General features: G+C 33.7%; 2 protein-coding genes and 1 long non-coding RNA gene across 5 annotated transcripts; 1 reads left to right on the top strand and 2 right to left on the bottom strand.

Annotated features, from left to right (window-relative positions):
• Positions 1 to 904: 904 nt before the first annotated feature.
• On the bottom strand, positions 905 to 7,035 carry LOC113042631 (cyclin-dependent-like kinase 5). The gene is made up of 12 exons (XM_026201614.1): positions 6,830 to 7,035; positions 6,007 to 6,095; positions 5,862 to 5,929; positions 5,344 to 5,404; positions 5,171 to 5,227; positions 4,964 to 5,059; positions 4,727 to 4,801; positions 4,557 to 4,653; positions 4,404 to 4,473; positions 3,839 to 3,899; positions 3,546 to 3,626; positions 905 to 3,466 (listed from the first exon to the last, which is right to left on the bottom strand). The coding sequence occupies exons 1-12, from the start codon at positions 6,864 to 6,866 to the stop codon at positions 3,380 to 3,382; spliced, it is 879 nt and encodes a 292-aa protein (XP_026057399.1). The 5' UTR covers positions 6,867 to 7,035; the 3' UTR covers positions 905 to 3,379.
• Positions 7,036 to 7,306: 271 nt separating this feature from the next.
• On the bottom strand, positions 7,307 to 8,161 carry LOC113042642 (uncharacterized). Its single transcript, XR_003275601.1, has 3 exons — positions 7,964 to 8,161; positions 7,809 to 7,842; positions 7,307 to 7,614 (listed from the first exon to the last, which is right to left on the bottom strand). It is a non-coding gene; the product is annotated as an uncharacterized LOC113042642 (long non-coding RNA).
• A 1,856-nt stretch (positions 8,162 to 10,017) lies between these two features.
• On the top strand, positions 10,018 to 23,222 carry LOC113042614 (autophagy-related protein 9A-like). 3 transcript variants are annotated; one of them, XM_026201592.1, is made up of 15 exons: positions 10,018 to 10,106; positions 10,555 to 10,705; positions 10,818 to 10,861; positions 11,137 to 11,201; positions 11,301 to 11,471; positions 13,149 to 13,290; positions 14,034 to 14,782; positions 16,572 to 16,725; positions 17,747 to 17,926; positions 18,044 to 18,289; positions 19,615 to 19,838; positions 19,938 to 20,040; positions 20,116 to 20,194; positions 21,177 to 21,356; positions 21,480 to 23,222. In XM_026201592.1, exons 2-14 carry the CDS (start codon positions 10,597 to 10,599, stop codon positions 21,335 to 21,337), a joined length of 2,427 nt encoding a protein of 808 aa, XP_026057377.1. In that variant the 5' UTR covers positions 10,018 to 10,106; positions 10,555 to 10,596; the 3' UTR covers positions 21,338 to 21,356; positions 21,480 to 23,222. The 3 variants fall into 3 exon arrangements, with proteins under 3 accessions (XP_026057377.1, XP_026057378.1, XP_026057379.1); XM_026201593.1 differs by having other exon boundaries at positions 10,034 to 10,106; positions 10,455 to 10,705; XM_026201594.1 differs by lacking the exon at positions 10,018 to 10,106 and adding an exon at positions 10,454 to 10,477.
• Positions 23,223 to 24,020: the final 798 nt, after the last annotated feature.

The raw sequence follows: 24,020 nt of genomic DNA on the forward strand, positions 1-24,020 counted from the left end.
CTCGTATTGATCTGGAATTGTCACAGAATTTGATTTGGTGAATACGCAATAAAGAGACAAAAAAAAAAAAGGAGAAATTATTAATTTATTATATTTTATACAAGGAAGCAAACAGATATCAGGGCTTCTACTTCATGTTTTGGAAGTTGTTAAAAAAAAAGCTAGTTTTAGTTGAAGGTAATTTTTTTGATTAATAAAATGTTTTGCAAGCAACATATGAATCTGTTTAATTTTTTTTTCGTTATAGATGATATTATGAATATAATAGAATCAGTACATTTTCTGGCTCTTTGAATGTATCGGTGAACAATAGCCACATTAAAAATATTTGTAAAATGTGTTTAAAGTGAATGAACATGCAATGACTTTATTGCAATATAAATAGCATTACCGGAAATCTTAGTAGATACAGGTACAAAATGTACGTTTAGTACATAAAATGAGAAACCCTTGATCCAAGCAATCATTTTCTATTCAAGAAAGCTTAGCAAGATAATCTCCAGCGCCACCACCAGGTCAAACTAAATCTCAGAAGCCGATTTAACCCTGATCCCACAGAAGACAGGAAACCATGAGGTGTGTTACCTTGTGTGCCCTCTTGGGATGGAGCAAACCCAATAAAGGTGGACAAAGTGACAGTTACGCAGGTCAAAGACCACCTGTAAAAACACGATCTCTTAACCCTAGATGGGTTGATAGATTAACAATTCATTGCTCTGTTGGAAACTGCTGTAGATTTCAACACTAAAGCAGACAAGAAAATGTAGCCTGCATGTCAAATCCTATATAGGTTTACCTGTCAAGCCCTGACTTCAGGATGCCAAGTCCTCCACCTTAAATTCAACATCAAATCAACGTCTGAGCAACAGTCCACCCTGATTTCACTCACGCTGGACACTTTTTGTTTAGAGAAAACATTTTTAATTAACTGGTGCAGAAATCTTCAAAAACAATTTTTACATATGGTTTGCAGATAATCAAAGTACACCATGAAAAATAATAATCAGTGATAACTTGATGGAGGTTTGGAGTTCTGCTACATTCTTGAAACTTAAGCAGGTTTTTCGCACACATTACTTACAAACCTGTTGCTGATATCCTTTATGCACTGTAGCAACATTTATTTTTATAACAAATAATATACATTTTTATAATAATAATAATAAAAACAGTTTAGTATTTAAACAGAATGCTAGATTTGTCATGAAAGATCTGTCCACATATGACAGGAATGGTCCCTTACCGAGCCTCCAAGTCATCCTAATTTAAAAACCAAGCCTATTAACTTATACCATATGAATAAATAAAAGCATTTTCACACAGTGATTAAAAGAAAAAGAAAGAAAATCTCAATGCAATCTAAACGGGTTTCAGATAAATATTTTTGGCCTGCTTCAAACCCATAAAATCATCACAACAAAAGGCCGGAAATTTGTGAAATCGATTAGGTTTTCTAATCATGTATATCTACTACAGCTGATGAGAATGCAAAGCAAAAAAGAGAGTAAATGTAAATCGTATCCTATGTTTCACAGACTTCAGGATCATCTTCCTCGACTCTTCCATAAGGTACACATGTGCAACATCACATGTAGTGTAATGACAACACTGGCATGCACTGAAACATGAGGCCTTGCAAAAACATTGTTCTTCTACACATAGCTATTGCTCAGAATGTTGAAGGCAAATCTTGTGGTCCACTACACTTTTTTTAAAGTAAGCTCACCCCAAAAAACGAAAATGTTTGGATCATTTACTCACCTTCAGGCCATCCGAGATGTAGATGAGTTTGTTTCTTCAACAGATTTGGAGAAATATAGCATTGCATCACTTGTTCACCCATAGTTCCTCTGCAGTGAATGGGTGCCGTCAGAATTAAAGTCTAAACAGCTGATAAAAACATCCCGATAATCCACAAGTAATCCAGTACATCTCCAGTCTATCAGTTAACATCTTCAGAAGCAAAAAGATGCGTATAAGAAACAAAATCAATGATTAAAACATTTTTTTTAATTCAGACTGTTGCTTCATTGAAATACTCATCCATAATCCACACTTTTTCAGTGAAAAAGTCCATCTCTCTTGAAAGACGAGACAACTTGTTCACTGTGAAGTGTACCTATGGGTTATGAACTGGTATTTAAGACGGAAACAAATTTGAAGTTAAAAATGTCTTGATGGATACAATTTATTTGGATTATTGTGATGTTTTATCAGCTGTTTGGACTCTCGTTCTGACGGCACCCATTCACTGCAGAGGATCCACTGGTGAGAAAGTAATGAAATGCTACATTTCTCCAAATCTGTTCTTATAATTAAACAAACTCAACTACATTTTGGATAGCCAGAAGGATGAGTAAGTGATCAGCAACTTTTCATTTTGAGGCAATTCCTTTTCTACACAGAAAGTCAAGTTATGTCCAAGCAGTGTATTCTATTGAAAAAGTTTACTTGCAATACTTCAAGATTTGCTGAAATTATTTGAGGAAAAAAAAAAATGAACAAAATTAAAAAGAAAACAGTTACAGAACTGCTTAAAATGACTGCTAAAAACGCATTCATACAAAACGGCAAAATGACAGTCGCACAACTCTACACTTATTTCCATACCCTTACTGAATGCACAACACAAAACTAAAGTGGAAAAGTAACTTTTTTTTAAATACTACATATTGCAACAAGCAAAATCAAGTATGTGCGCTGTACCTTATTAAATTATACTGTTCATTTGATCTTTGACCAATAAAAAAGAAAATGCTGCTTTTAGTAGTCTTCACGGCAGCATTTTGTAAACCATTAAAGATCTATGAAGCACATTTGGCAACTAAATGAATCATGTAGGGCCAGGTCTACTGATATTTTGGTAACAACATTGTATCAGCATTTTTAAAGTTTAAACAATAGCTCACTCAAAAATTACATTTGTCTGCTTAAACTGTTGGCAACCAAACAATTAATAGCAGCCACTGACTTAGTATGGAGAAAACAAATAAATACCATGCAAGTTAATGGCTACCATCAACTGTTTGCATACCAACATTCGTCAAAATATCTTCTTTTATGTTCAACAGCTCATACAGGTTTGGAACAACATCAGGGTGAGTACATGACATAATTTTTATTTTTGGGTGAACTATCCCTTTAAGACCACATTAATATAATAAAAATATTTTTGGAGACTCTAATCGAATACATGGTTTATGCAGGACAACAGCACCACACTCCGCATGACACAGAGTCACGTTCATAATCATATCATAATTAGGGTGTGATCTGAACTCGAACTGAAAGATAACTGAACGCTGGAGGGGTTGAGGGGGTTTCACGAGGTACGACTGGCCCATCTGCGTTCCTAAACGATGTCAAGGGCATCTGATATTTAGGGCGGGCAGAAATCAGCAAAGTAAGGGTGCTGTAGGGCTTCCTCTGCTGATATTCGCTGAACTGGATTGCATTTCAGAAGATTCTGCACAGGACAAACACAGAAAAATCCAGCTAAAGCATAAAACTTTCAACTCATCGTCACCACACTGAAAATCCTTCACCTGTAGCAGGTCTCTGCCGGTGCTGCTAAGTTTTGGGACGACATTCACAAGTGACGTAGTAGCTGGGTACATCGGGTACGGCTGTCGAAATAAAAACATAGATTTAAAAAATTCAAAAAGAATGCAGAATAAATGTATCAAAAGAGTATTTCTCAAAACAATGTTTATGTTTGGTTTACTTGTAGATTCTCAAACTATCCTCGTTTATTTATTTTTTGTGCAAAATCTTATGATCTGCACTGTTTTTGCAATGAAAATCTTTCTGCCAGCATTTAGACCAATGAATGTTGTACCTTATAATCTGGAAGTTTATTCATAGTCTGCCATTGTTCTTCTGTCGGTGTTCCCAGCAACGTGCCAAAATGTTAAAGTTAATCAGCTCATACATGCAGGCCAAGCCAGTATTGATCTTTTTTTTCTTTCCTTTTTTAGTTCAAGCATTAAAATCACTAATTTGACATTAATAAAAACTCATATATATACAGTACACACATCATCCTCTTGGAATTATAAGGTTCAATCTGCATTATAATATATATAATAGAACTGAAAACAGAAAAAAACAACAACAATAGAATAAAAATTCAAATAAAATTAACTAAACTTAAATGTATATTAAAAAAAGAAAAAAAATTATTGTATTATATATATATATATATATATATATATATAATAGAACTGAAAACTGAATAAACAACAATAGAATTAAATTCCAATTAATATTTAAAATAAAGTTAAAATAGGTGAAAAAAAATTATATATATATATATATTTATTTTTTTATTTATTTTTTTACTTCAGGATTCACAGTTCAATCCAAATGTATAAACCAGACCGTAATTTGAGTGTTAAGGATATCTAAATATCCTTTTCAGCTGGTCGTCCACATCATTACCAGGAAATAATGGCCGTCCTGCATTTGCCAATTCTAAAAAATAGCAAATATAAAACAGAAAGATTAATTGATATACTACAAGAATAAATTATGATTTGAAATGAAGCCATTCCTACCTGCAAATATACACCCTGCAGACCACATGTCAATAGAGGTAGAGTATAGCTTAGCACCAAACAGCACGTCTGGAGGCCTGTACCACAGCGTCACCACCTGAACACAATCAACATGAAGTAAGAACGCTGAGAAACACCACGCTGAATCTGAAGACGACGGGTCGCTTTACCTCTGCAGAATAACAGCGTACAGGGATCCCAAAAGCTCTGGCCAAGCCAAAGTCAGCTAGCTTCAGTTCACCGTTCTGATCAAAACAATACAGATTAATGTTTGTGAGAATACAGCAGAAATCTGTTTTAACAACAGAATTCATCATTCAAATGGTACAGACATATATAATGCAAACCTACAGGCTATTTCATGACACAATCCACTCAATATCAGGCACTCTGGGTCATTTACTTACTCTGTTGATGAGTAGATTTTGTGGTTTAAGGTCTCGGTGGAGAACATTTCGGCTGTGGCAGAAGGCAAGACCCTTCAATAACTGGTACATAAAGGACTGCAAGGAGAGTAGAACCAAATCTGCATATCTGATATCTCACACATCTTCTGATATAGTCTTCACAGGGTTTCATACATATAGAAAAAGAGTTTAAAAAACTAAACAAACCTTGACAATCTCTGGATCCAAGTCACCATTACAGCTGTCGAAGTATTTCTTCAAATCCTGTTTGGAATGAAAATCATTCTAGATTTTACAAAACATTTAAAGACTAGTTTAAACAGCAAGATCACTGGAATCAGGATAAATATAATGATGCCATTTATGACGCAGCCTCCTACCTGATCACAATACTCAAACACTAACGTCAGCTTCTTATCACTGTGAAGGACGTCATGCAACCTACAAGATCAAGCAGTTTTATTTCATCACCATTTGATTATAACTGATTATTTCAAAAACATTAAAATGACACGCAACCAACCAAACCTGGCATTAAATAGTTAATATATTAAACATGGATTATTTTTTTAATCCAAGAGAAGGAAAATGTATTCCAATAAGAATATAAAAAGTATAAAACAGCATAAAACAAGCAGCACAATTTCTATTTCATCAAAATCCTTATGAAAAACATATTTCATAAAGTTAAATATATTAAATGTTCAATATTTAAAATAAAAATCCAAAACAAATAAAAATGCTCTTATTGCAATAATCTGAATGCAATCATTTTAATAAAGTTTTTTAATGCAATAAATCTAAGAAAGGAAAAAAAAACTTATGAATAAACAACATTTATTTTGTATTCTGGAAAATACTAAATATGCAATTAATTTAAAAATAAAAGCAAACACACCTTACAATGTTTTTATGCTTCAGTTCTTTCAGGAGGCAAATTTCTCGTAATGCTGAACTTGGAACCCCCTGTAGCAGGATTAAAAATTCATTTGACAATTTGCTTTAGGTATGACTTGACCCCCAGCAGTCTGAGCTCTCCTTACCTCATCATCATCATCCAGTCGCACTCGTTTGAGGGCCACAATCTCATGTGTTTCTCTGTTCTTAGCCTTGAAAACGGTCCCATATGTACCTGGTTACAGAGCACAAAATGCATTAAAAAAACTAGGAATAAAATATTCGATTTGGCAATCTGACTTTTAAAAATTAATTTAAAAAAATGTAAAAAAAAAAAAAAAAAAAAAATCACTGTAGAATTAGAATGAGTTGGCGAAGCATCAATTAGGCGTGGCCTAGCGTTAAAATAAACAACTGTTATATTCAAATTCTCAGCGGTTTGATTTGCAGTTTAATAGATATGAAATTTTCTTCACGCATTTATACAGGTGTAAATTATTGTCCAGAACGCTTCCTAAGAATAACGTAAGCAGCAAAGTCACGTGATAACTGTTTACGTTCTCATCGAACTTCGGGATGGACCAATCACAGCCGGTTTGATTAATGTATGCGCATATTTTATGATTTAATGAAGATTCACATATTTTCATGTATAACTTGCCTAACGTTACCAATTTCATTAAATGTATTTGTATAAGAATATTTATTGTACAAAACTCGCCAATAAAATACGAATCGTCCTGAGATTTGACTAAAGCAGGATCTAAAGCCGGGTGCACCTTCATCATTTCAGTATGAGCTTACTAGCTAGCTGTAGCTTGGACTTTTATCTAAACACATGCTTACGAAAGCGTAAATTCACTGACTGTCAGCCGCTGTAAGCTCTAATATAACAGTAAACAATCATGAATGTTAATACTCTATGAATCTCTAATGCAGACAATCAGGCCAGACAATCCATTTACTCACCCTCTCCTATCTTCTCCAACTTCTCATACTTTTGCATGGTTTTAGCCGGTTACAACAGCTTTAAAATAAAGCGTCCTGGCTTTCCAATTTTCTAAAGAAAGGTTTTAATCGTACAGCTGATTACTGTCGTTTTTTATCAACAAGGGGCGTAGTACGCAACATGAAGACAGCAATAAAGGCTTCAAGATGGCGATTCACTGAGACACACTTCAAAATAAAAGTAGCGTTTGTCAATGGACTTCTGGGTCGATAAAAATACTTGCATTAAAATGCATTAAACATTTAAATGAATTCTAGCTCAAACACTTTTGACAATATTTTGTATAAATGCTATATTTTAATATTAATAAATAAACAAACAAACAAATAATTAAGTATCAGCACAGTGGTATTAGAGTAAAAAATATATTTCAAATTAAAATGTACATCTTGGTTTATTGAAAGCTTTTCATAAAAAAGAATAAAAAGAAAAGAAATGAAATACTTTCAGTCTAGAGTTTGTAAATGAAACCGTTTTAAAAAAAATGTTTGTCTACTATTACACAACACTGATGTTTATCTATTTAGTAATACAAAAAACTCAAAACAGAGAGTATTCACTAAAATGTATCTTCTTTGACAGAGCAATAAAATAAATTGTCTTTAAAAAGATCATTTAAAATAACTGTGTTTGATGAAGTATGCACAGAAAGTACAGTATTTTATTTGTGACCATCGGATCATTGTCTCTTTATGAGTACAGAGTACAGCCCTCCTTTGCTCAGTTATTCCAGGGGTGTTCCAGCCTTTGAAAATATAAAAACTACATTAAACATCATCACAGTGTTCACACATGTTCAGGATGCAGTTACATTTGTAAAGTCCTTCCTAACCTCAACAATACATTCATTGCTCATGACGCAGATGAGATCCGCCCCTGAGACACAAACACACCAACATGTACTGTATATAGACAAAATAGGAAATGTCATCTACTCACCTGTCCAAAGAGAACTGAAATGCTGGCAAGAGATCTATAGAGAGAAAAGAGATTCTATTACACTTGATACTGTAGACACTGCTTCAGTTGAATGTTTGTTCCTTCTACATTATGTGTTGGGAAAGATTGTAAATTAAGACTCATTGCACTCTCACCTCTGAACAGTTTGAGAGGCGACCAAGAAAAGACTAGAGCAGCAGGTGACGTCATTAGGGGTCATCTAAGACCCACCAAAATAATGTCTAGGACAATGCCTGTTGAAGAAGAGAAATATTTAACAGATCTGATTTGTGTGGTCACTGCATATCAATCAGAGAAAATGCATTAACAGTTCAGGACAATATTAGACAGGCCCTGAATACTGGAAATGGGTGCCCAGCGTCTCATTCATCGCAGCTGATTTCTGGACTTCAGCGGCATTCGGCCTATGAAAGAGGGGGAATATCACAACTGTTAGGTTTTATGAATAATAGTGAGCTTTGATTATGCATGTCCTGATCAGTTTTATTTTCCTGAAAATATCAGATTTGGTGGATCCATGTAAAAAAAAAAAAAAAACAACAACAACAACAACTGTAAAATGCTATAGTAAATTTTTTTAAAAATGTTTTACCTTCACATTATAATGATGTACTTTTATTATAAAGAAATTTGTACTTTTTTTTTATTACGATTACTAAAATTATATAGTAATTTATAATTTACCCTATAATTTATTAACCTTATAATGTACAGTGAAAAACAGCAAAAATACATTTCCAGACGTAACTGTGTGACATTACATATTATTATATTTTATCTAAATATTTTTTGCTATAAGTAATGTACATTAGAATTTTTTTTGTTACATTTTCTATTATTTATTTAAAATTTATTGCATTATTTTAGTGTTGTGTGTTACACACACTGATGGTGTGAATCCTGGATACCACGATTACGTAATCGTTCAAAGTCCACTAATGTTATTCTGCACGCTTAAGATATGTTTTTTTCTCTCTCTCTACATGTTATCTCTAGTGTTTTCCCATTGTTTTAGCTTTAGTATAACATCATAATACAATTCATATTTTTTACTTTAATGTCTCTCCTGTCTCTCTTTTTACGCTTTCTTTTTTAGATTTTCATCTAAATACACACTCAAAATTTCATTGCTGATTATAAATGGTGATAATACTGTGTATATAATTAATAAATAAATCATACCTGTCAAGTTTTGGATTTGAAAATAAGGGAAATTTTCCAGCGCCCATTGCGAGCAGTCCCACCACCCCAACAAAGCTCCAGTATCCCTTACATAAGACAGTATCTGTCTTACATAAGACAGGTGTTATAGCCCAAATGAAAACACAAAAGGGTATATATGAAGAGCATTTATTTAAAGGCTTATTTGCATATTTTCTGTTAATTTAACATTGCTTGTTTTTACATTTAGGCTACATTTTATTTTAATTCCACACATTCTTTTCATTTCATATTGCTTTTCTTTTACAGTTTTTCTTTTCATTTCACAACTTTTCTTTTACTCTTTTAGTGAGTTGTTGTACCAATTTGTCGCAGACTTTGCATTCTTTAAAAAAGTAAATTCGCTGTCCCATTTATCACGGTATTTACACATGGGTTTTGGTTTTTTGGCAGGTGTGCCTTCACTCTCTATCGTAGCATCCATTATCCGTCTCTGTTTTTTCTTTTGTTGTTGTTGTTTTTCCCACGTTATAACTCATGTCATCTGACCTCACACACCCCTCGCGACAGGCTACTACAGGTGGCAGTTATCGCGAGACTAGTGACAGAGCTCAGATTGGGAATGTTTTTATTATTATTATTTTATTAATAACGCAGGTAAAAAAAAAAAATAATAAATAAAAATACGGGAGATTTACGGGAAAATACTAATACGGGAGGACGGCGGGAAAGAAGGGTAAAATACGTGACTTTCCCGGCCAAAACGGGATACTTGACAGGTATGAAATAAATAAATAAATGAAACATTTAAATATTATTTAATATTTATAACCGTCTATTGGGCAATGATTTACATATTTTGCAGATTTGAATTGATAAAACAGAACTCAAATATAACCAACCAGGATCGAAAATAGAGAATTATTTAAAACGTTACACTTCTTGGCAAATGCAATGTTTAAATAACATTTAAATAAACATTTTACATCACACGTCCAGAATAAAAGTCTGTCCGGAAGTGACGCTACCGGAAACCAAAGTGACGGCAGGCGATGTTTGTTGTCATATCTGTTTTTGTTGTGAAGAGCGAAGGCGAGGGTCATCTTTGCTCGGACGGTGAGACCAATTCAACGGTTTACGTATTTAAATCCTTTTTAATAATCTTTTAATATAACGTTAAATGTTTTCAATAAATAAATCTCAGCTGGACGATAAAATACGGTAACGTTATAAACAAATAACGAACAGTTTCGCCAGCACGAGGCTGATGTGTGACCTGTTAAATCCTAAAAATAGTTAAGTTACATTAAATCAGCAGTTATATTGTCATTAATAATATATGTATTTGTACGCCATCGTGATCTGTAATGAAAACTTGTGTCTTTGTTTCTTTGCAATAATGCAGTTAAGTCTGTCCTTGACTCATTTGTTAATAAACTGATCATGTGTGTGTGATTTGATCAGAAAATAGAGCCAATAAGATTCTTGTGAGTACAGTGAACCCTGGATAGTGGATGACTTCTGCCACATCAAACTCTACTATAACATCACATGTGTTGTTCAGGAGCTGTGGTGGACATTATAGAGAGGTAGAATGTAAAACACGATGGCTGGGTTTGAAACGTACCAAGAGTATCAGCGAATAGAAGATTATGATGAAGACTCGCCTCCAGGAGAGGAAGATCTACTCATCCATGTGCCAGAGGGCAGAGGAGGTCATTATTGTCCACTTTTACATTATACATTATGCCATAATGTATTCTTCTATGTTTAAACACTGTATCGTTTATCATTGAACTGAATAACAATGTCTTTGTTACACTGCAGACCCGTGGCATCATATCAAGAACCTCGACAATTTCTTCACAAGAATATCCTTTAAACATATGAAAACAATATGCAGTATTATTTACTAAATTTCATAGGCTAAATAAGAAAATTCATGCTTTTTTTTTTAAGCATTAAAAAAATCAGCAGTTGTGCAATAGTCTCAAATTCCCGGAATGGCATCATTGCTCTTTTTCTTGAAAACACACTGTCTCTATTCATCATTAGGCATTAATATTATGTTACGCTGTGGCTACATTAATGGCTGAACAATGCTGTACTTCTTTTATTGGAATGCAACAGTCCTTGACACGCTCACATCTATCATTTCCATCAGAAGAATGGATTCGCCTGTATGGTGTTATCAGAGTTTTTTGAACTTGTGTAAGTCATATTTATTTTTGCCTGAAGCTTTAATTCTTTGGGGCAGGACTGCATACATGCCACTCCAGAACTAATCTCTTTTTGCATTCTTATATTCAGGCAATTCCTGTTTGTAGTCACGTTTACAACCTTCCTCTTCAACTGTGTGGAATATGATGTTCTCTTTGCTAACCGAGTGGTCAACCACACGGGACAGAGCCTCGGTCCACTGGACAGGAACAAGGTCACCCTTCCTGATGCGATTTTACCCAGCGAGCAGTGCACTGAGAGGTCAGTGTGTCCGCTTTACACAGGCATATTCCCTTTAGATTGCAAACTGAATTCAAATGTGTTGGTTACTCTGAATTTTATATTTATTTTAATAACTACTTACATCCTTGACCAGTTCAGTGTTTGTATCTTTGTATTTTTGTATAAAAAAAGTGTTGTAAATTGTAAAATAAGGTTGAAGTACTAAAGTATGGATAAAAATACAGCTGAACAGAGATATATAAAATGTAAGTATTAGATAAAAAAAAAATTGATTGTTGTAAAAAAAAAATCTAATGTTGCATTTGAAACCAACTCAAGTAAAATAATATTAAGCTGCAGTAAAAAAAAACATTACTCCATTTAAAAAATATAATTCTCACTTATTAAAATGAAAACTGAAAATATAAATCTGAATTTAAAAAAAGTATAAGAAAATATAAAAGTAACACATAACAAAGCTATTAAAAGTGAAAATATACAAAGAAAAGCTCATTCAAAATATTAATAAATGCTATATTGCTATACAAATAATATTAAAGCAACGCTGGACCCTATTTCAGTATATTTTATTAATACAAAAAGTCGTTAAAAGTCTACATTTTTATTTTTATTATCGCTGAAGCAAGCTAATTTCAGTGTTTAAACCAGGTTTTGGCTCTTGTGCTATATATATATATATATATATATATATATATATATATATATATATATATATATATATATAGTAATTTATAATTTACCCTATAATTTATTAACCTTATCATTTACAGAGAAAAACAGTAAAAATACATTTCCAGACGTAACGTATATATATGGAATACTTTTCACAACCTGCATTTGACAGACTGTATCTGATGTTGCAAATATCAAAAGTAATAAAAAATGTGAACCTTTATTGCAATGCACTTTGTTTATATCACTTCAGGATTGGACTGTATCTTAACGCAGTCTAACGTTTTCAAAGTTGCTATTGACATTTTCTTGGTTTGTCAAGCATGATTTCTATAGTAGTTTGAAAGCAAATGTGCCCCAGAGCATTGGCTGAGAATACTGATATATTGCACTACACTGGGACTCCAATCAACCTGATTTGTGTCCTTCGTCTCAGACAGTGGCTCCAAAATAAGCAAGCAGTAAACAAGCACCTGTTGGAACATCAGCAGAGGGATGTTCTGCTCTCTCCGACGCTGTTATTCTATTTCTGTGGCCGTAGATGACACCCAAACTGTGTATTACGCAGCACTCAGGGGTTTTAAATAGACACTGTGATGTTTTGGTCCATTTGAGATTGAATAGCTGTTTTGCACCTAGATTTTTGATGGACTGACCGTCTGAAGAAACTTAGGTCTTTTACAAGTGTGTTGTTGACGGACACAGATATGCCACACAAACATATTAATATCATAGCTGACTCACTTCAGTGAGACTCGTTTAGGAACATCTTGTGCTGTCGTACAGTAATTAAGACTAAGGAAACATTCTCATTTGGTCTTTCATATTATTTTCGAAATCTTCTCTCATTATGTTTTGCAAAAAACTTCATTTGGAAGAGAGAATTAAGTTAGTCAAGCCCAAAATGATGTTAGATCACACTAAATCACTTATTTAGCATCTTTCTTGGTTAAGTTTGGCTGAGTTATATATAACTATATTCTTATAATATCATGAATCATGCGATCTTTCTCTCCCATGTAGGATTCAAGGAAACAGCTGGATCATCTTCCTCTTGATAATGGCGGCAATTTTCTGGCTCTATCGCCTCGTGAAGGTGATCTGCAACGTCCTCAGCTATTGGGAGATCCGACAGTTTTATAAAAAAGCACTGAAAATACAGATGGTAAGAGATGATGATAGTTAAAAGTGCATATTTAACATGCTGTGTCTGGTTTTCATAGTTCTTAATCACACATTTTTCTTTTGGTAGATCATTTTAAATGGTCGACAGTGTGACAGTTTAAAAAGTACAAAATATTTAATGTTGCCTCTTTGTCATAAAATGGCATGTATAGGCTAAATATCATACATTTATATAATTAAAATAACATTATATAAAAATTAAATCTCTTTTATGATTATTATATACACATTTTTAAATAAATAAGTGCAAATTTATATAATGTATCATACTAATTTTAATTAATTATTATTTTCAGCATTTATTTATTAAAAAATAAACAAATATTATATTTTATATATTATAATCATAAAATTATGAACAAATTTAGTTTAATCCGAAACTGCCCTTTTAATTATACTGACGTTTAACCAGTTAGATTGTGTAGTTTTTTCTTTTGCCGTCCTGAGGTTATTTATTTTCTTTCTTTATTTTTTAGTGTCATTATTTTAATGAATAATCAATCACGTTCATTTGTCATGCCCAAATATAAATATTAAATATTTATTATTTCATAAGTAAAGTTTATAAATTAATTAACCTACTATTATAAATATTTTTTTACTTGTTAGATTAAACAAATATTATATATAAAAATGTCTAAATAATATTTTTTAAATGTAATAATAAATCAAATGTTGTTTATTTAAAACATTCTGTGTGTGTATTTTCATGTTTTTTTTTAGGATGAGCTGTGCAACTTCTCGTGGCAAGAGGTCCAAGGCCGTTTGATTCACCTGCAGCGTGAGCAGCCCATGTGTGTCCAGAAGCGTGAACTTTCAGAACTAGACATCCACCACCGCATCCTGCGCTTTAAAAACTACACTGTGGCCATGATCAACAAGTCCCTGCTGCCCGTCAGACTGCGTGTGCCCTTCTTCGGCGACATGATCTTCCTCACGCAGGGCCTAAAATACAACTTTGAGCTCATTCTGTTCTGGGGCCCTCTGTCGCTCTTCCAGAACAAGTGGAGCCTGCATCCCAAATACAAACGGGCAGCAAACCGGCAGGAGCTGGCCATGCAGCTCAGCCGCGTCATCCTGTTGACGGGTCTGGTCAATCTGCTGCTGTGTCCCTTCGTGCTGGTGTGGCAGGTGCTGTACGCCTTCTTTAGCTACGCGGAAGTCATCAAGCGCGAGCCGGGAAGTTTGGGAGCCCGGCGCTGGTCGCTGTACGGCCGTCTCTACCTGCGCCACTTTAACGAGCTGGATCACGAGCTGCAAGGCAGGCTGGGTCGTGGGTACAAACCCGCCGCCAAATACATGAACGCATTTGTTTCTCCTCTACTGGCGGTGCTGGCCAGAAACGTGGCTTTCTTCTCCGGCTCGGTGCTCGCCGTGCTCATCGCTCTGACGGTGTACGATGAAGACGTGCTGACCGTGCAGCACATCCTGACGGCCATCACTGTACTCGGCGTGGTCATCACCATCAGCAGGTATGTCTGGGCTCTTACATTTATTCATCACAAGACAAGGACCATCGCAAGACATTTGCTGTAAGAGCCAACATTATACATATTACACTACATAGTGCCAAGTTAGTTAGATTAGTAGAAATACAGAACAGAAGAGTAAAATTACTTTATTTAATAAAAAATCAAACACATTTGACTATCTTTGCCTTAATAAATAAATAAATAAATAAAAAGTTATTTAGCAGACGCATTTATCCAAAGCGACTTACAAATGAGGACAACAGAAGCAATCAATTGTTGTAAAATAACTAAAAACAGATCCAAAACTATAGGCTAAAACTTTAGAAATACTACTTATACACATTTTAGAAATAGAAATTAGATATAAATGACAAATGCATACAACAAAATTTTAAAACTTAACATTTAAATGAAAAATAAAGCTTAAAACAATAAAAAATATTAAAGAACAAAAAGTATAAAGAGTATAAAAATTATTCTAACGTAACATTAAGCCAAAAAAATAAAACGGAAAAATGTGTATGTACAACCGAAAACACACACACAAATACATTAGTTATATATTAGTTTGACATTAGTGCTGTTAAACGATTAATCGCATCCAAAAAAGGTTTTGTTCGAAAAATATATTTGTATTGTGTATATTTATTATGTGTGTATATAGATACACATACATCCATGTATATATTTAAGAAAAATATTATGTTTCTGTATTAAATATATTTTATATAAATTATATGAATATAAGTATTTGTATAAACAAAATAAATATATACAGTACACACACAAATATTATTTAAACAAAAAATTATTTTGGATGCAGTTAATAATGATTAATCGTTGACAGCACTAATGTGTATGAATATATATATATATATATATATATATATATATATATATATATATATATATATATATATATATATATATATATATAATTTTTTTTTTTTTTTTTTTTTTAAAATGCATTAAGTGCAACAGCTTAAAGCAAACAAATCTCTCTTTTCTAGAGTGCATATGGTCAGAAATAGTTTTTATTTGTTTTATTTGAATTTTTATTATTTTTTTATTATTATTATTTTTCAAATATATTTTATATTTATATTTTATTTTTTGTTTTTTTTACTATTACTTATATACTATTATATTGTTTATAAATATTTATTATTATTATTATTATTATTATTAAGTTTTGCAGACATATAAAATGTATTATCTCTGATCTATTAATTTATTTATGTTTTTATTTATTTTTAGTTTTAATAATTTAATACTTATTTTCAGTACTTACTTTAGTACTTATTTCAGTTACTTGACAAGGCAACATTTTTCATTTTTGTTTCAGTTTTTTACCTTTATTTTGTTTTTCTAATATTTGTTTTATTTCATATTTGTTCAAATTAAGTTTAATAACAGTTTTATAGTTCCATTTAAAAACACTGTTCTAAAAATCGATTTAATTCCCTTCTTAACTGTTGCTGTCTGTGTGGAATTCAAATCAGTGACTAATAAGGCTTCAATCTGATAAAGATGCTGCCTACTGTATGTAGACGACAAGGCTGAGCATAAATGTGACAGAAAACAAATTGGTCCAACTACATGAGGTGAAAGACAATTAGTCTCCTCAGCTCTACCCAGCTGGCATCAGGTCAAAGAATAAGTGCTGTTTCATGTGTTCAGTTGACCTTGTTCCTCCCGAACATTATCATTCTGATGTGTACAGTAAAGGGTCGCTCTCAGCACCTGTTAGTCTGACCTGACTTCAGGAATGCGTCTGACTCTCTTACAGGTCGTTTATTCCAGATGAACATATGGTGTGGTGTCCTGAACAGCTGCTTCAGTGTGTCCTGGCCCACATTCACTACATGCCCGACCACTGGAAGGGCAACGCCAACAAGAGCGAGACCCGCGACGAGATGGCCCAGCTTTTCCAGTATAAAGCGGTGAGAACTGCATGGTATAGGAAGATTCATAATGTTAGACATTATTTGTGATTTCTTAATTCATTCATTAATATACACTACCATTTAAAGATTTGGGGTTGGTAAAATTATTATTATTATTATTAATTTTTTTTTTTAATGCAATACTTTAATGTTAAATTGTGGAAAAGTTGCTGCTTATTTCACAGTATTATACTGGTTTTACCAGTTTTAATAAATACAGCCTTGGTAAGAATTCTTACTTAGTAAAAAAAAAAAATGCATATAGTGTTGTTGTTGTTTTTTTGTCTTAGGAAAAAAAATAATAATAATAAAAAAATAAACTTACTTTTCTAGCAAAGTGAATATTTTCAAGAATAGTTTTTATTTGCATTGTTTCTCTTACTGTTGTCATTTTTAACTTGCTCACTAGCTGTATGGCATCATTTAGTTATTTTGGAATTATATTTATTATGAAAAGAGCTGTAATAATACATTTAAATGGGAAAAGTTTTTCTTCATATTCTAATAATGAATAGAAAAAGGATAAACTTGATGCAAGTGTTTTCCATGTACTATTTAAATAATCTATTCAGGCTTTAGAACTATCACTATTATTTCATTAAAAAAAATTGCATAAAGTATGTGGCAATATTATAAAATCTGCAAACCTCTTGAATTAGTGCATGCTTACAGACAGAAAAATAAAAATTCACTAAATTAGAATTCAGATAATAACAAGGTTACTCAGTTAACATAAATAAACATTTTTAAAATAATAACAGTTGTTCGGATTTGACTTTTTAGTCAACTTCTAAGACAGAGAGGCACAACACAAAGTCTTTTGTTTACCAAAGTGGAGTTGGGTGTTATTTGAAGCACTCTGCACCTGTTGTCTAGGAGTTGGTCTGGTTTTGCACACCTGTTGTGTAGGCTTTAATCTTCACTGCATCTGTTCTCCAGCACTATTTCACACCTGCTCCGCTGTTTTTATGAGTTCCCCTGGCTGACCTTCTCTCATTTTTCTGCACCTGTCCTGCAGGTCTTTATATTGGAGGAGCTTCTGAGTCCCATAATCACCCCCTTCATCCTCATCTTCCACCTGCGGAGCAAATCCTCAGAAATCATCGACTTCTTCCGCAACTTCACCGTCGATGTGGCAGGGGTGGGAGACATTTGCTCATTCGCCCAGATGGACATCCGGCGCCATGGAAATCCACAGGTATCAGAGAGGAAATGCATGCACGTTATTAATGCTTCAGCTCAGGGGGATAAGATCATAAGAGTGTGTGGTTATGTGAGAGCAGCTTCATGGTTTGTGTTTTTCTCTCTCGCTCAGTGGATGTCCGAAGGTCAGACCGAGGCCTCGGTGTACCAGCAGGCTGAGAACGGGAAGACGGAGCTGTCTCTGATGCATTTCACCATCAAAAACCCGCGCTGGGAGCCGCCGCAGGAGAGCTCTGTGTTCATCAGCAATCTGAAGGAAAAGGTGAACCAGGACGCTCAGACAGGACCGTCTCCTCAGCTGCTGCTGTCCGAGGCTCCTCTCTGCTCCTCGCTGCTGTCCGATGAGTCTGCCATGGCTGTAAGTCACGCTTTATCATGTGTTCCACTGACTTGAGTGTATTAGGATCCTCTATTATCTGTCCCAGTCAATGCAGTTCACAATGCATTTAACTGCTGTAAAGTTACGTACTAAGGTACCAATGTTACACACACACACAAACTTTTTAGGACCATTTTTGCATTGACATTTTTAAAGATAATCAAGATATTTTATTTTTATTTTTATATAAATCATCATGAAGGTAAGAGAAACAAATACTACCCTGATTTAAAAATACTTTAGGAATAATTTTTGTGTTAAATTGCAATAATGGGTAATGTTTTTTTTGTTGTTTGTTGCATTAATAGTGATTAACAATGGTGAGAAAACTTAATTTTTTAAAAAAGGAAAAGGGAAAACATTTTGCTGTTTTTTAAAAAAAATGGTTTTAATTAGTTTTTTATTGTTTATTTTTTTACATAATTTATTTTTAATCAAAAATATTAAAAAAATATATATGAAAATATTAAACTTTTTCTTTTTTTTTTTACTTGTGCAGTGATGAATCGTTTGAGATCTCACCAGGCAGACTAAAATATTTATTAAGATATATATATATATATATATATATATATATATATATATATATATATATATATCCTTTTTTTTAAAGGGCTCTTTGATTAATAGAAATATAATTAATAGAAAAAAAAACAGCATTTGAAACAGAAATCTTTTCTAACATTATCACTATCAATATTTTTTAAAGATAAATAAAAATATTAATTTATTTCTAAATGAAAGAAAGAATTAAAATAGTAAATCCTATAAAAAAAATCTTACTGACCCTAAACTTTTAACCAGTAGTGTAAGTATATAATAATTATGATTGTTTTATTATTATTATTAATATATAATGTCGTTGTTCTAATATACTGTACATTTTAATTTTGTCTGATAGAGAGAATCAGGTGTGTTTGACTTGTCTTTGTCTTCAAAACTTCATCTGAATCTTTTTTCCCGTAAAAAGAGTGATTGTCAAAGGTGATAGCTGTGGTAGTTCAATGGTTAACCCTCCGGAGAAGAGCTTTTATTTATTGAGCAGGACACACCTAGAATCGCTCCACTGCGAAAAAACATTTCCTGTGCCATTCAGGATATTAAAAAACCTGTCAGAAGACGAGAAATATTGACATTTGATTTTCTGCCTCTGCATTGTTTCAGCGCTTGCTGCCAGATTGGTTATTTCACAGATCATAATCCTGAGCGCAGAGACTGTGGCCATCTGCCTCAGCACCATGCCAGCTCATTTTTCACTTCTCTTAATGAGATGCATATGTTTGTGCATTGTTTTTGCTCTTCAGCCTGATAATCTGTTAGCCAGTGTGTTGGCTCACTCCGGACTGCCTGGGAGGAACCGTCGCTTCGTCCCGCCGAGCAGCACGGCTTCAGCTGCCGCTAGTGTCCTGGCGTCCCTTTCGTCGTCTCATCAGCCTCACGCCGGCCGGTCTCGCTCACACACACTCCTGCCATCCCGACAGAGTCAGGACGACACCATGTACTGCAGCGACCGCACTGTGGGCGACAGGTAACACTTGAGGAAACTAATAATGTTTAATTATTCTCTGTAAACCCCCCACATGATTCAATTCAGATCCTGAAGTAAACGCTGTTACCTTTTCATTAGAATGTCTGCAAGTGACTCCAGGCTGCTCAGCCAGTCTTATTCGGGCCTGGCGTCAGAGTTCGCATCAGCCGAGATGAGCCTGCACGCTATATACATGCACGAGGTGAGTGGTCCCAACATACTCAAACAGCTTTATCATCCAGGATAGTTTCTCAATACTTTCTGGCCTCTCCCTCAGGTGCATCAGCAGAAGACCCAGCATGCATCTGGACCGTTTCAGGTTTCTGTGCCAATGAGGGAGTTGAGCACCAACAGAGGTGAGGCTTTCTTATCGTCTCATGCTGGAGATGCACATGAAATGGCTTTTAAAATGCATGAGATTGTGATGGCCATTAGATGAGTGCTCTCCCACATTCCACAGTCACAGTGGAGCCCAATGCATTTCTTAATGAGATCTTTTTTTCCATTTGTATGTACAGGAGGTCAAATCGTGAAAACGTTATTAGCAATTGTTATTTTTATGTGAAATATTCTAACATTTTAAAATAGTTACATTTGTCAGCATCAGTTAATGCATTAGGTATCAAACGAACAATAAACAGCAATAATGAATCAATTTTCAAGTAAAAACACACAATATATATATATATATATATATATGATTTATTAATATTATTAAATTAAGTTACTTTTTGTTAATTTATAAATATACTATTTTATATTTATGTATATATAAATTAATTCACATGCATATATTTAAGAAAAAATTGTTTTTAAATATAATTATATAATATAAATTATACAAACATTAAAATACATGTAAATATTTTCAAAATATATATATACTGCATGTGTGTGTGTTTATATATACACAATATATAAAAAGTATTTATTTTGTATAAATTAATTTAGCAAAAAATGTTTTATTGCTAAATCCTAAGCAATATTAATATTATAGATTGTTAATTTATACCGCTTGTTATGTAACATAAAAATTACTTTATATTAATACATCATATAAAATTATTTTTTATTGTTATTGCTAGTTTATAATACAGAAAGCATGAACAAATACTGAAAAAGTCAACTGTATAATAAAGTGCCGCTGTTTTACTACGGATGTTATTCGACTAATCAGTTACTTTTCAGATTACGGTTGGATGCTTTAAAAGTTATTCAGTTGGACCTTTGCCTTTTTTTTGACCAGGACAAGCTGCAAACAGACCCAAATCTCTGGATTAATAACTCCTTTTGAATACCTAGTCATGGTATAATTGTAAAGCCACTTCTTTCTTTCAGCTCAAGGTCTTCAGATACAGTCCACACAGACAGTCGCCTTGGTGCCGCCCGCTTCTGGCCGCTTGGGCGGCTGGGCTGAAGAGGAAGAGGAGGAGCATGCGGACGAGGAAGAGATAAACACCAACCCTGTTCAGGATCAGACCAGCAGAGGGAGCAGCTGAAGTGCCTTCAACCTGTACAGTGCGTTTCACATCACTCCATATCATTCCACAGGATTCAGTTAATATCACTACATATGGAGATCTAATTACTGTTTCAATGCAAAATGACATTTTTAACACCATCTCTCTTTCTGGTTTGCAGTTTTTGTTCATTTCTGGGAGTTGTGGCCTTACTTTGGTTTGGCATGTCTCTCGTCGGTTCTCTGGACACACCGTCTTCCAGTTCAGAGAAACTGTGACGTAACGGACTGCCACTTCCCCTCCCTCGTCACATCAGTTACATTTACATTTCAGACTGCTGTGTGTGTGTGTGTTAGTTTTGTTTATGACACAACAGGGTGACACTTGTTTTACAGTATTTATTTCCATTTCATTTCTTTCATGCATCGTTTGTTTTATTTGGGTTCGAGCAAGTTACGTTTCCGCATCTTTGATTCGAAGGCGAGTCGGGCAGTATTACGTTTTGAAGCGCTGCTGAAAACATCCTTTTAGCATAGTATTGCTAGTTTCATTTTTGCATTATAGCATCAGCGGACATAAAATATCACTGAATGTAAAATCATAACCAGTTGCCTCGTGGAAAAAACTAAATATTTGTCACAAAGTTATAAAACTTTTTTTTTTTTGAGAGAGAGAGAGAGTGAGAGAAAATATAATATATAGACTTGTGGATCATTTTTTGCTTAAAGAAACACTTAATTTAAATTAAAAGTAATTCGCATTTGGGAATAAAATAACCTCTTAGCCAGAGATTAAAAAAAGTTCAATTTAAATGATTTTAGCAATAAAACTAAAAAAAATGTAGGTCTGTCACGAGCCTTTCATCTACAGCAACAAATAACTTAAAACATCTTAGACGACCATATGACTGCATTAAAGCATTTTTCTTAGTTGAACTATTCGAAAGCTGTACGAATGATTAACTCCCGATGTGGAAAAAGCGATAAACTTGTTAAAATGAAAGCGTTTTTTTTTTAAAAGCCAGACATTAATCCCAGTTCGTTGAGACATTATCTCGATTACTTGTTCAGCTTGTAAACTGCAGATTAGCACATTATTTAACCACTTAAGAAGTTCAAATGAAACCCTTTCAGGTTAAAGTCAGTTTGAAGGTGTTAGTGTTGTATTTTGGAGCTCGGTTTAGGATCGCTGCTCTGTACCCAACCGATAACAGTCTCTTCCGGCGTGCTGAATGAAATATTACACATCTGACAAGATGATCTTTCAATCCGAATCGCAGAATTCATCAGTTTAAGCAGTTAATGTCATGCGTCTGAGTCCGTGTCAACCCAAATCAGCAGGGCATGAGTTAGTTCAGTCAGGTTTCGAACCAGAATCTCCAGAACAAAATAGTTATAAGTTAACTAATGTGCTCTCTCAAAGCACAAGAACATTCGTCTCTGTAATATATCACGAGAGCCTAAGGGCTTCTGATGGTTTGCACATGGTATATGACACTCACGTGAAACACTGAACTTCCTGTGGCCGGAGCGTGTCAGGAGCTTTCAGAAATCATCTACTTGAAATACTGCAGAATTAAGAGATCTGCATCCATATCACACCCACTGAAATACCTCCGCATGTACCTTAAGAGCGTGTATGTACAGTATTTATTTGTGTGGGACGTTCTTGAACGAAGGCGATCAGGATGTAGTTGCAGACGTGCTGTTTGCAGTGTTTTTCCACACAAGACTGAACTGCGTAAGTGAAACACATTGTTTTACAGCTCTGTTATCTTAAACAGTCTGGGGTTGGACTGTGCCAGGTGCTATATATACATATGTATATTTAATTAGTTTGGATATTTATCTCTCTTTGTTGGATTTTGACTTTTTTTGTCTGATCAAAATAACACTATCAATAAATAAAACCATAGCAAAACTGGGATTTGCTGTCTTGATTTATCTTTGCAAGCTCTGGAGCTATTTTATTATCAATTGTAACTGTAGTATTTATTCATGTTTTTAATGATTCTTTATTGCTATATTTTTAATAACAACACTGTCAGGCACGTATGACTAGAGGACAATAAAACAACAACACATAAACAGACAAAAGCAGAATTAGATCACATACAGAATCAGCAGACAGACAACATGTTAAGAGATGGTTAAATATAGTGTTTATTATACTGGTTCATTTACATGTCACAACTATCTGTTTTAAAATTGTGATACCTGTACTAGAAATCCCATTGTAGTTTATATAAAACAATACAATAATACATTGTAGCTGAAGTGCAGAAAACATAATGGAAGATGATATTTGCCTTTTAACATTTTGCAATGTACTGCAGTGAAGCTGAAGCACCCCAAAACATACTTGGACACTCAAAAATGTTACTGTATTGAACTAAAAACACCTTGGGGGCTTGGAAAAATCAATTTAGTCTATCACATGTATGATGAACATGATCCATTAAGATATGAAATCCCCCTTGTCTTCTTTTTGCACAGTGCATCTATTGTTTTACCATTTAACACCTAACAACTTCATTTTGAAAGTGTGCTTGTGCTATGTTTCTTTAAAATAAATTCCCCTTGGTTTGATCATTTTTATCTAATGCAATGACATTCAAACATTTTTATAGGAAAAGTTCTCCCAAAAATTAAAATTTGCCATCCAAGATATAGATGAGTTTTTCAATGGAATAGATTTGGAGAAATGTAGCATTCCATCCCTT

Source organism: Carassius auratus, chromosome 24, assembly GCF_003368295.1.
Source record: "Carassius auratus strain Wakin chromosome 24, ASM336829v1, whole genome shotgun sequence".
Classification (NCBI taxonomy): domain Eukaryota; kingdom Metazoa; phylum Chordata; class Actinopteri; order Cypriniformes; family Cyprinidae; genus Carassius; species Carassius auratus.

Bases quoted from the DNA above. Each gene is read 5' to 3' on its own strand.
- LOC113042614 (XM_026201592.1), top strand. From the start codon at position 10,597: ATGGCTGGGTTTGAAACGTACCAAGAGTATCAGCGAATAGAAGATTAT. The intron at 11,472-13,148 runs GTCAGTGTGTCC...TCTCCCATGTAG, and splicing joins AGCGAGCAGTGCACTGAGAG to GATTCAAGGAAACAGCTGGA. The intron at 13,291-14,033 runs GTAAGAGATGAT...GTTTTTTTTTAG, and splicing joins AAGCACTGAAAATACAGATG to GATGAGCTGTGCAACTTCTC.
- LOC113042631 (XM_026201614.1), bottom strand. From the start codon at position 6,866: ATGCAAAAGTATGAGAAGTTGGAGAAGATAGGAGAGG. The intron at 5,060-5,170 runs GTTTGTTTAGTT...CTCTCCTTGCAG, and splicing joins TGGATCCAGAGATTGTCAAG to TCCTTTATGTACCAGTTATT. The intron at 3,627-3,838 runs GTACAACATTCA...TTATTTCGACAG, and splicing joins ATAAACTTCCAGATTATAAG to CCGTACCCGATGTACCCAGC.